Source organism: Oncorhynchus gorbuscha, linkage group LG03 (assembly GCF_021184085.1).
Source record: "Oncorhynchus gorbuscha isolate QuinsamMale2020 ecotype Even-year linkage group LG03, OgorEven_v1.0, whole genome shotgun sequence".
NCBI lineage: Eukaryota > Metazoa > Chordata > Actinopteri > Salmoniformes > Salmonidae > Oncorhynchus > Oncorhynchus gorbuscha.
The window spans coordinates 14662822-14675751 of NC_060175.1; the positions used below are offsets into that span (position 1 = coordinate 14662822).

General features: G+C 40.4%; 2 protein-coding genes across 2 annotated transcripts; both read left to right on the top strand.

Annotated features, from left to right (window-relative positions):
* The first annotated feature begins 1838 nt into the window (after window positions 1-1838).
* LOC124018628 (C-type natriuretic peptide 3-like) lies at window positions 1839-3108 on the top strand. Its single transcript, XM_046333970.1, has 4 exons — window positions 1839-1870; window positions 2116-2182; window positions 2594-2626; window positions 2812-3108. Exons 2-4 carry the CDS (start codon window positions 2125-2127, stop codon window positions 2949-2951), a joined length of 231 nt encoding a protein of 76 aa, XP_046189926.1. The 5' UTR covers window positions 1839-1870; window positions 2116-2124; the 3' UTR covers window positions 2952-3108.
* Window positions 2967-5737, top strand: LOC124018619 (ladderlectin-like). The gene is made up of 4 exons (XM_046333962.1): window positions 2967-3158; window positions 3302-3436; window positions 5107-5215; window positions 5553-5737. The coding sequence occupies exons 1-4, from the start codon at window positions 3120-3122 to the stop codon at window positions 5621-5623; spliced, it is 354 nt and encodes a 117-aa protein (XP_046189918.1). The 5' UTR covers window positions 2967-3119; the 3' UTR covers window positions 5624-5737.
* Window positions 5738-12930: the final 7193 nt, after the last annotated feature.

Consider the following 12930-nt stretch of genomic DNA (forward strand, 5'->3'; position numbering starts at 1 on the left):
ATTTGTCCTTCTGTGGTGACCTCACCATTCCGAAAAAAATATATAAACCAATACGAAAGAGAGATCCAAACTTCTCTGCCAATATCAGAACATGTTCAGACCACTCAGACCAGTCCCAGACAGTCCTAGTAAAATTCTTACTTGAGAAATTACCCTTTGCGATAGAAGCTTGTTTTGTTTTATTTTTGAACATATTAATTTAAAACAAATCACAGTAAAGTGCTTAATGGTTACCCAGAAACAATTTGATATTGAGATAAAAGAAACATCTGCATTGTACATTTTAAGATAGCTAGGTGAGACAACCACAGTCAAATATACAGAACACGAACATTTCATTCCAGCTAAACAATATGAGTGTACCAACACTGAGAACACCTGCTCTTTCCATGACATAGACTGACCAGGTGAATCCAGGTGAAAACTATGATCCCTTATTGATGTCACTTGTTGAATCCACATCAATAAGTGTAGATGAAGGGGAAGAGACAGGTTATGGATTGTGTATGTGTGCCATTCATAGGGTGAATGGGCAAGACAAAATATTTACAGTGAGGTCCATAAGTATTGGGACAGTGACACATGTTTTGTTGTTTGGTTCTGTACTCAAGCATGTTGGATTTGAAATGATACAATAACTGAGGTTAAAGTGCAGACTGTCAGCTTTAATTTGAGGGTATTGGCATCCGTATCGGGGGAACCATTTAGAAATTACAGCACTTTTTGTAAATAGTCAGCCAATTTTAGGGGACAAAAAGTATTCGGACAAATTCACTTATATGTTTATAAACTAGTCAAAGGTGTAGTATTTTGTCCCATATTCCTTACATCAAGATTGTGACTCTACAAACTTGTTGGATGCATTTGCTGTTTGTTGTGGTTGTTTTTAAGATTATTTTGTGCCCAATCGAAATTAATGGTAAATCATGTATTATGTCATTTTGGAATCACTTTTATTGTAAATAAGAATATAACATGTTTCTAAACAGTTCTACATTAATCTGGATGCTACCATGATTACGGATAGTCTTGAATGAATCGTGAATAATGATGAATGAGAAAGTTACAAGTGCAGAAATAACATACCCCCAAGACATGCTAACCTCTCACTATTACATTAACAGGGGAGGTTAGCATTTTTGGGGGGATGATATTTGTTTGTCTAACTTTTTCACTCATCATTATTCACGATTCATTAATCATGTTAGCATCCACATTAGTGTACACATGTTTAGAAATGTAGTGTATTGTATCATTTCAAATCCAAAGCTCTGGAGTGCAGAGCCAAAACCACAAAACAATGTGTCACTGTCCCAATACTTTTGGAGCTCACTGTAAGTTCCTTTCAACGGTGCTGGGTTTTTCACACTTAACAGTTTCCCGTGTGTATCAATAATGATCCACCACGCAAAGGACATCCAGCCATGTGGGAAGCATTGGAGTCAACATAGGCCAGCATCCCTGTGGAATGCATTCGACACGTTTGGTATACCAAAAAACATTTTAATACACATCTAAAATCCATTAATAAAAACATCTGAGAACAGTAATATTTTACCCACACACATGAAGGTACCTGAGCATAAATTCCTATGAAAAAACACACTTTAGAAAAACTGGTGGATATAGCGTTTTGGACCGAAACTCTTCACTTATTTATGATAATAAGAACCGAGCCATAAGCACATATAATCCTGTTATTTTGCACTTTGATCCATTTCTACGGAATGCCCCATAAACAAGTCGATGTATTAGTTAACTATTGTTCGAAAATAATAGTTGCTTCCTTGTGGCCAGGTGTATAAAGGCGCTCCTCTCTCTCCATCTGAACAGAACCTACGGTATCTACCTGTGATTCACTCTACAACAAGTATGTTTTCTACGCACTCTGAAGTATTCTCTGCTGCTGAATTTGTTTTGACCTCTTCTCCCTGTTTCCCTCTCTCTCTCTCTCTCTCTCTCTTTCTCTCTCTCTCTCTCTCTCTTTCTCTCTCTCTCTCCCTCTCTCTCTCTCTCTCTCTCTCTCTCTCTCTCTCTCTCTCTCTCTCTCTCTCTCTCTCTCTCTCTCTCTCTCTCTCTCTCTCTCTCTCTCTCTCTCTCTCTCTCTCCGAGGAGACTATCACCATGGCGAGGATGACCATTATTCTGCTTCTCAGCGCTGCCTTGGCTTTGGGCATTGCAAGTAAGACACACACACACACACACACACACACACACACACACACACACACACACACACACACACACACACACACACACACACACACACACACACACACACACACACACACACACACACACACACACACACACACACACACACACACACACTTTACATTATTAATTCTGTATTTTTTATGTTGTAGCAAAATTGTGTGTGTATATTTGACACCGTTCCACTGATTCCACTCCAGTCATTACCACAAGCCTGTCCTCCCCAATTAAGGTGCCACCAACCTCCTGTGGTGTATGTGTATGTGTATGTGTATGTGTATGTGTATGTGTATGTGTATGTGTATGTGTATGTGTATGTGTATGTGTATGTGTATGTGTATGTGTTGTATTTAAAATAACACCACTGTTGATGTTTCAGAGGCCAATGATGTGGATCAACTCCTTGCTTTTGGTAGGTTTTATACGGCCCCCTGCAGTAAAACGTCAGAATGTATGTCTCCACTCAAATAGCTAATATTCCACCATCATCATTGACTTGTCTCTGTCGTCTATGTTTTTGTAGAGGACAAAGGAGAGGAGGCAAACTGTGTTGACAGATGCAACATAATATGGGGTGTGTATCACTTTGACTTACAGAGGCTAAGGGGGTGGCGGAGCTGCATGAGTTGCAGCAGGTGCAGGTGGAGGAGCAGGCGGTGCAGGAGGAGGAGCAGCAGGTGCAGGAGGAGGAGCATGAGGTGCAGGAGGAGCAGCAGGGGCAGGAGGAGGAGCAGTAGGGGCAGGAGGAGGAGCAGCAGGTGCAGGAGGTGCAGGAGGAGGAGCAGGAGGTGGAGGAGCAGGAGGTGCAGGAAGAGGAGCAGGAGGTGCAAGAGGAGGTGGGGAGAGAGAGAGAGAGCAGGAGCTTGTGTCCCTCAGGTTGGACCAAATACGAATCCCGCTGTTTGATGTTTGTTCATGGACCCAGCACATGGATTGAGGCAGAGGTACAGTGAACACATATCTGTATCAGCAAACGTTAGACGGCATTGTTTAAAAAAATAACAATTACAACTTGTAAGTAGAATACAATACAAGCACAATTACTCTGTATTCTATTCTCTGTCTGAAAATGTCTCTGCCCCTCTAGCGGTACTGTGTGCACTTCGGAGCGAACCTGGCGTCAGTTCACAACTCCCAGGAGTATCATTTTCTGCAGGAGCTGGTTAGGAGCCATACCAATGGGTTCCCAGGCACCTGGATCGGAGGCTCTGATGCCGTCTATGTAAACTCTTCTTTAATATCGTTACATTTTGCTTAATGTTTTATTTATGCTGAACAAAAATATAAATGCAACAATTTACAAGATTTTTGTCACGCCTTGGTCATTGTATTTTGTGTTTTTGTTATATGTTTGGGTAGGCCAGGGTGTGACATGGGTTTATATGTTGTTTTTTCGTATTGGGGTTTGTAGTATTTGGGATCGCGGCTAATTAGGGGTGTTGTATAGGCTTGGCTGCCTGAGGCGATTCTCAATTGGAGTCAGGTGCTTATCGTTGTCTCTGATTGGGAACCGTATTTAGGTAGCCTGAGTTCGCTTTGTGTGTTTGTTCCTGTCTCTGTGTTTTAGTCACCAGATAGGCTGTAATTAGTTTCACGTTTCGTTTGTTGTTTTCTTATATCAGTTATTTCATGTACCGTTTTCATTCATTGAAGTCATGAGTAACCTACACGCTGCATTTCGGTCTGACTCTCTTCTTACAACAGACGAACGTCTTTACAATTTTACTGTTACTGTTCATATAATGAAATCAGTCAATTGAAATAAATTATTTAGGCCCTGATCTGTTGGTCACAGATACTTTTTTAAAAAGTGGGACGTGGATCAGAAAACCAGTCAGTATCTGGTGTGACCACCATTTGCCTCCTGCAGCGCGACACATCTCCTTCATATGGAGTTGACCAGGCAATGTTGTCCCACTCTTCTTCAATGGCTGTGCGTACGCGTCGATCCAGTACATGCCAAACATGCTCATTGGTATGCAGGCCATTTTCAGCCTTCCAGGATTATTGAACAGATCCTTGCGACATGGGGCTGTGCATTATCATGCTGAAACAAGAGGTGATGGCGACAGAAGAATGCAACTACAATGGGCCTCAGGATCTCATCATTGGTAAAATACAATTCTCTTTGTTGTCCGTAGTTTATTGGCCTGCCCACACAATAATCACACCGCCACCATGGGGCACTCTGTTCACAACGTTGACATCAGCAAACCGCTCATCCACACGACGCCATACACGTGGTCTGCGGTTGTGAGGCCGGTTCGATGAACAGTACTGTAAAAATCTCTAAAACTACATTGGAGGTGGCTTATGGTAGAGTAATGAACACTAAATTGCAGTCAGCATGCCAATTGCACACTCTCCTCAAAACTTGAGACATCTGTGGCATTGTGTTGTGTGACAAAGAGAGGCCTTTTATTGTCCCCAGCACAAGATGCAACTGTGTAATGATCATGCTGTTTAACCAGCTTCTTGATATACCACACCTGTCAGGTGGATAGATTATCTTAGTAAAGGAGAAATGCTCACTAACAGGGATGTCAACAAATTTGTCAACATTTGGGAGAAATAAGCTTTTTATGTGTGTAAAATTTCTGGGATCATTTAGTTCAGTTCATGAAACATAGGACCAAAACTTTACATGTTGCGTTTATATTTGTTGCTCCGCGTAATTTACCTTACTTTTATAATTTAAACTACAGAGAGAACAAAACCAAAACAACATTAACTGTTTCTATTTATTTTGTCTTCTTACATTTTGATATGCCTCTATAATATGCCTCTTTTTGATTCAGTCAATGTTAGAAACTCAACCCTCTAACAATTTTAGACTAATACACTAGGCCTACATTGACTGACTGTCTGTGTGCGGGTGGGGTTTGTGAACAGAACACAATATGGCTTTGGAGCGACGGGTCCAGGTTTGATTACCATGGCTGGAACCCAGGAGAGCCTAGCAACAACAACAGAGAGAGATGCCTAGAGATGAACTTTGGCGGTAAAGGATATAGCTATATATACAGTATATCAACCATTGTATAGCAGAGTACCACCTTGTTGTGTAGATGTTCTTAGTAAAAAGAGTGTAATACAGTGTGAGAAATATGTGAAACCTGGGCTTGTTTATTCATATTTTGTCTCGTAGTCTTACAATGCATACAATGCTTTCTGTATCTGTTTTTTCTCTCCCTAAACCCATAACTTCTGTGTACTCTTAAAATGGCACACACATATTTAACATACACAACAAACACCTATTTTGGCAAATAAAAATAGTATGAAGATATTCTAGGATATACAGTGCATATATTGACTTGTGTATTTTCTCTCTACAGTACATAAGCGCTGGAACAACAAACGCTGTCACTACACACTACCCTCCATCTGCTCTAAAAGACTATGCTAGATGAACCTCATGTTTATTACTTCATATATTACTGCATAGATTACTTTAATCAGTTTTTAATTAATATACTTGTTGTATACTTGTGGTATATAAATAAAGTTTGATTTCATTTGACTTATGTCTGGATATTTGACTTATGTATGTCTGCATAAAAGCTGTCTCACACGACAGCCATCTGCACTGATGTAACGGCTGTTGGAAGGAGAGGACCAAGATGCAGCGTGATACGTTTTCATAATTTCAATTCAACTGAAAACTGAAATAACAAAGAGAAGGAACGAAATCGAAACAGTTCTGTCTGGTGCAGACACAAAAACAGAAAACAACTACCCACAAAACACAGGTGGGAAAAGGCTACCTAAATATGGTTCTCAATCAGAGACAATGATAGACAGCTGTCTCTGATTGAGAACCACACCCGGCCAAACACACAGAAATAGAAAACATAGAATGCCAACCCCAATTCACGCCCTTGACCAAACCAAAATAGAGACATATAAGGGATCTCTAAGGTCAGGGTGTGACAACTGATCTGTCTGATATCTCGCAAACTCTCATGGGATGCTAAAAATAAGTCCGGCTACAATATGCTGCCCAAACATTTTAAAATGTTGCCAAGGTGACATCGTCCACTGAACTCCCTTTCACCCTCAAAAGAGTCAGAGTTAATCTTACCAAAAACTATAAACCTGTAGCTTATTTTCAGTTTTTTTGTAAAATATTTATGAAATGTACACAAAACGCATTAGATAGCTAGCGTCTTGTGAACTAAACTCAAATCAATCCATATGAAACTAAAGGCAGAGATGCTAACAACACCAGTTCACACACTCAATACTGAATACGCTCTACAGCTAGCTAGCTAGTTAGCTAGTGTAGTGAAGTTCTAGCTATTGGACTAATTACTTTTCATGATGTCTGTTCTGCCATGGTCAGTGTGCCGAGTGCTACAAAACAGCTGACTGCTCTCTGCGGCGTTATCGCATTGGCCAAATGTGACAAAGTAGCAAGGCACAGTTCCAGCGGTCAGAGTCAGATACATGTTGATTTTTTAGAACAGTCCATGGGTTGCAACCAAAATTATTTTCCAATCGTTTAGTTCTGAACAGAACCATACTTTTTTCCATTCTGTTCCACTGTTTCGACCAGCAAAATAAAGTTCACAATCAGTTTGAACCCAAAACATTTATAGGTTTACAGCTCACCTTTTGTTCCTTTCTAAACCTCCAAAATATACAATATAAAACAATGTCCATCCATATCCAAAACCAAATGTTAATTAAACTAAATCAGCCTGCTTCTCTGTTTTAATCAGGTTAGTAATTAGTTCACACAGGCTTAGAAGAATCCTGTGATGGCGGGACATTTCCTGGCAACAGTAGTCCTTGCAGTGCTTCTGTTATTAAGTCTTGGAGTCCCAGACACTTCTCCGCTGCAGATATAATGATGCCCAGCTTCTTGGACACTTGAGAAGTACAATTATTAACTGTGGATATAAATGCTACAAAATCCACCTTCACAATAAGTGTATCCAGATTGATTGATGTTTAACTTTTGCAACTGTTTGTGGTGCATCCACCACCATGTCTTCTTCAGAACTGTTGCCTCTCACCCCTTTAACTCTCTTCACTGCCTCCATATAGGAGATTTGCTATACAGTGTTGGGGAATAATCAGAATTGGTTGGTAACATAGGTAAGATGTTTTATATTCATCATATGTTTGTAAGTTACTTCTCATCAGAATGTTATTTTTGTGTATGTTGTACTGTGGCGGGGTTGCAGTTATCTGTTCTATGTCAAGACTAAGTTGCATGGGCCGCAGAGAGGGGAGAGGTCAAGGTGTCATCATGTGTAAACATATATTTTGCTCCACTGTGTCTGTGTGCCAGTCACTCCCTATTTTTCCCATCGGGGAGAGGAGGTTGGCAGTGTCTGGAATCATTCTATGCTCTCCGTGAGCTTGTCCAGGATTGGTTGTATTTAGTATTGGTTGTATCTAAATGGCAATTTGATATATGCCTGTTTATATGGAGGGTTGGTTTATGGTTCTAGGGTTTGAGTAAGGAGACAAAGCTGAACGATTTATTATGTCTATGCTGTCTGACTATGTGTGTTCTTTGCTATTAAAGGATCTCAGTTGCATTGTAAGGTGGCTCTCAGAGAATTCATTGATAGACACTGAATTGATTTCTCTGAGAGTCACAGGATTGTGATAGAGCTCATATAATTCAAGATGGACTTTGATAACTAACTCTGACTTGTGTGTGGTTTGCGCTCATGATTTGGTAAATAGAGGAAATTTCCATGACAACAGCCCTGATACTTGACACATCAACCTCTTTCAACCTGATGAGGCACTCAGGGAATTTGGAAATATGATCCCCAAAACAGTTACAACATTTTACATATTCAATGACAATATTCCTTCTGTCTGCAAACACTTAACACGGCCAAACTTTTTATCCCAACTTTACATAGGGTGGTAAATACTCATCAAACATCAATAATACAGATAACTTAGATAATTTCTTCCATTGTCCATACGGATCAAGCGACGTGAATTAACTACTCCTGGAATTTCTGGGCTAAGATATTGATTATCAATGTCCGACAGGACGCCAGAGATGTGGTCCTCTGTAGCTCAGTTGGTAGAGCATGGCGCTTGTAACGCCAGGGTAGTGGGTTCAATCCCTGGGACCACCCATACGTAGAATGTATGCACACATGACTGTAAGTCGCTTTGGATAAAAGTGTCTGCTAAATGGCATATATAACATCTTTTACCGGTGCCCTGCTCCGAAAATCAAAGCTGTCCACTTCATTCGTCGATAATTTCGTGAACCACAATGCACACTCCTTTTGCTCTTTTGATACACACAATATCAACACCATACCACTCCTGGTTACTTTGACTGTATCCACTTTTCCCAACGCCTTCCTCACCTTCCTCATGACTTCAAAAGGGTTTCCCAAATGAACATCCTCATCCCAAAAACGTACAACAACAAACAACGATTCATCAGACTAATTTTCCACAACAATTTTAGCCCTTTTTGTTCAATTCTTGGACTTCACTGTTGTCTATTCATCTTTATCTCTAACTGTACTCAACGTCCTTTCATCTTCAAATGACACTTCTGCTTCTGCCATCCCATTGAACAAGCTAATCCATTCTGCTCTAATTAAAACTTCTTCAGGATTGGTGTGTCCCCTGTGGACGGTAGAGTTAACGTAGGCTAATGCAATTAGCATGAGCTTGTAAGTAACAAGAACATTTCCCATGACAAAGACATATCTGATATTGGCAGAAAGCTTAAATTCTTGTTCATCTAACTGCACTGTCCAATTTACAGTAGATAGTACAGTGAAGTAATACCATGATATTGTTTGAGGAGAGTGCACAGTTTTGAACATGAAAAGTTATTAATAAACAAATTAGGCACATTAGGGCAGTCTTGGTACAACATTTTGAACAGAAAAGCAATGGTTCATTAGATCAGTCTAAACCTTTGCACATACACTGCTGCCATCTGGTGGCCAAAATCTAAATTGCACCTGAGCTGGAATAATACATTATGGCCTCTCTCTTGCATTTCAAAGATGCAACAAAATACATTTTAAAAAACGTTTTTTTTGTATTATCTTTTACCAGATGAAGTGTGTTGTATTCTACTACATTCCTTTCACATTTCCACAAACGTCAAAGTGTTTCCTTTCAAATGGTACCAAGAATATGCATACCCTTGCTTCAGGGCCTAAAGTATGCTTGTAAAGTTGTCAGGAGTTGTCAACTGGCAAAGACACTGGAATGAGTTTCTGAGTGACAGAGGGCTTTGCATAGGCGCTTTGTTTAGATTTTTATGGGACAAAAAAAAATGCCTGAAACATAAAATAACATTAACTGGTTCTTAAGATTTTAAAATAAGGGGTCTGTTCCAGAACAGTATATATCACTTTTGTTTTTGGTTCAGGTTCTGTTCCTCAAATTTCAATATTTTTGGTCCCTGAACTGGGTCCAACCCATAGAACTGTCCCATAACTTTGGCCATAAAACTTCATCAGCAAACTGGTAAACTAGCTACCATACGCCTATTCAAACAAGCTTCTCCTAGGCTGCTAGCTGGAGCATGGTTTGCCGTAGTAGACAATGCATCACAGCTACCAAGACCAGAGTGACTTTCGGTATTAGGAACTAGTGTGAAGCAGATGAGAAAAAGAAAAGAACACGCAAAAAACGAGTTCCACTTTCTACAAGTGCACCTACTGCACCTGTACATAGCACATCTGTAAACAGCCCATCTATCTACCTCATCCCCATACTGTATTTATTTATTTATCTTGCTCCTTTGCACCCCAGTATCTCTACTTGCACATTCATCTTCTGCACATCTACCATTCCAGTGTTTAATTGCCATATTGTAATTACTTCGCCACCATGGCCTATTTATTGCCTTAACTCCCTATTTGACCTCATTTGCACTCACTGTATATAGACTTTTTGTTTTCTTTTTTTCTACTGTATTATTGACTGTCTGCTTTGTTTATTCCATGTGAATCTGAGTTGTTGTTTGTGTCGAACTGCATGCTTTATCTTGGCCAGGTCGCAGTTGCAAATGAGAACTTGTTCTCAACTAGCCTACTTGGTTAAATAAAGGTGAAATTATTTTTTATTTTTTATTTAAAAAAAAAAAAAAACAAGACAGATCGGTTGAGGGACGAGTGTCACCTAGGAGTGACATGACCACACCGGCCATGTTGTGTGTCCGTGCATTGCAAAATAAATGTACATTTAAATTCAATGATTTTATCCAAATTGCTCGCATGCGGCTGCGTAGCCAGGCACTAAAAATAGAACTTGGTTCTTTTTCTTGACACCTGTTGCACTGCAAGTTCGCTGCAAGTACGCTGAAGTCCACAATCCAGTCAAAGTTGGTTGCCAACTGACATATAAAGTCCACAGAAGAACACAGAAGAAGGATTAGATTAGAAACTAACTAGGTTCCCCCTTTTATCTGTGGATGAATTGTTGGAGTAGAGAACACACGATTCTGTGTGACTCAATATGGGTCAGAATTCTTTAAAAATTCAGAAAAAAGTTACCTTGTGCATTTCAAAATAACAACCCAAATGTTAGATAGCAGCAGCAGGCTAGCTAGCTAAATGTCAATGAATGTTTCATGTGTTTTGACCTGTCCCCAAATGAATATAGTTTCTCCAGATTTCGTTTTGATATTTCAACCTGTATGTCCTGATCATGTCTGGTGTCGATGGACAAAATCAATGTGTGTGCCCAGTCTAGACAATTGGATAAAAGAGTGAAAGGCAATGTTTTCAGTAAAGATGCCTTTCAAATAAAACGTAAATCATAAAACTGTTAAAGAATGTGTCATGCAGAATGTGTCACGACATGTTGCTCCAATATAACTACATAATTTCCCTGCCTCATGCCTTTCCCTGCCTCATGTTGCTTCACTATATCTATATAATTTCCCTGCCTCACTAATTCATCTATTTTGTGAAGTGCACCAGTCCCTCCTATAGCAAAGCACCCCCACAACCTGATGCTGCCACCCCCATGCTTCACGGTTGGCATGGTGTTATTTGGCTTGCAAGCCTCCCCCTTCTTCCTCCAATCATAATGATGGCCATTATGGCCAACCAGTTCTATTTTTGTTTCATCAGACCAGAGGACATTTCTCCAAAAAGTACAATCTTTGTCCCTATGTGCAATTACAATCCGTAGTCTGGCTTTTTTATGGCGGTTTTGGAGCAGTGGCTTCTTCCTTGCTGTGCGGCCTTTCAGGTTATGTCGATATAGGACTCGTTTTACTGTGGATATCGATACTTTTGTACCTGTTTCCTCCAGAATCTTCACAAGGTCCTTTGCTGTTATTCTGGGATTGATTTGCACTTTTCGCACCAAAGTACATTCATCTCTAGGAGACAGAACACGTCTCCTCTCTGAGCGGTATGACAGCTGCGTGGTCCCATGGTGTTTATACTTGCATACTATATTTTGTACAGATGACGTGGTACCTTCAGGCATTTAGAAATTACTCCCAAGGAAAATTGCCATTGATGAAATGAAATTGTGTTCATTGTGTGTAGCTTATGCCTGCCCATACCATAACCATTATCCACCATGTTCACAACGTTAACATCAGCAAACCGTCATTCATGCTGTCTGCCATCTGCCCAGTACAGTTGATCCAGTATGGATTCATCCTTGAAGAGCACACTTCTCCAGCGGTCCAGTGGCCATCAAAGGTCAGCATTTTCCCACTTAAGTTGGTTATGATGCTGATCTGCGGTCAGGTCAAGACCCTGGTGAGGACAACAAACATGCAGAGATGAGCTTCCCCAAGACCGTTTCTGACAGTCTGTGCAGAAAATATTTGGTGCTGCGAACCCACAGTTTCATCAGCTGTCCGGGTGGCTGGTCTCAGACGACGAAAAAGCCTGATGTTGAGGTCCTGGGCTGGCAGGGTTACACATGGTCTTTTGTAAGGCCGGTTGGACGTACTGCCATATTCTCTATAACGACTGCGGCTTATGGTAGAAAAATGTACATTTAATTATCTGGCATCAGCTCTGGTGGACATGCAGTCAGCATGTCAATTGAATGCTCCCTCAAAACTTGAGACATCTGTGGCATTGTGTTGTGACAAAACTGCACATTTTGGAGTGGCCTTTTATTGTCCCTAGCACAAGGTGCACCTGTGGAATGATCCTGATGTTCACCTTCTGAATATGCCCCACCTGTCAGGTGGATGGATTATCTTGGTAAATGAGATATGCTCACTAACAGGGATGTAAACCAATTTATGAAAGACATTTGAGAGAAATATGCTTTATATCCGTATGGAACATTTCTGGGATCTTTTATTTAAGCTCATGAAATATGGGACAAACACTTGTTGCATTTATATTTTTGTTCAGTCTATGTCCCCATCAGTCGAACAATATCTGGGAATAAGACACAGTCAGGACCACAGAGTCTGCAGTGACTGAACTACAAGTGAGTGATGTCTTGACGTTTGATGAATTTCATGTTTATATGTTGTGACAAGTTGTGAATCGCCAGTGTCAAGCAAATCAAGGCTCCACACTGCCTCAAAGAGCCAGGCCTCTATTTCAACCATCAAGACCCTCTGTGTTGATAGTCTGGACAGCCTGCTTAGTGGTTGCTTAGAGGTCTGTTATCACAGGGAAAGTATTTGAGTTTCAAAATTGGGGTGTTTAAGGTACCGTGTACTACACTGTCTGTTTGAGTTATAGAGAAGGATGTTGAAGTTGCAGTTATGTC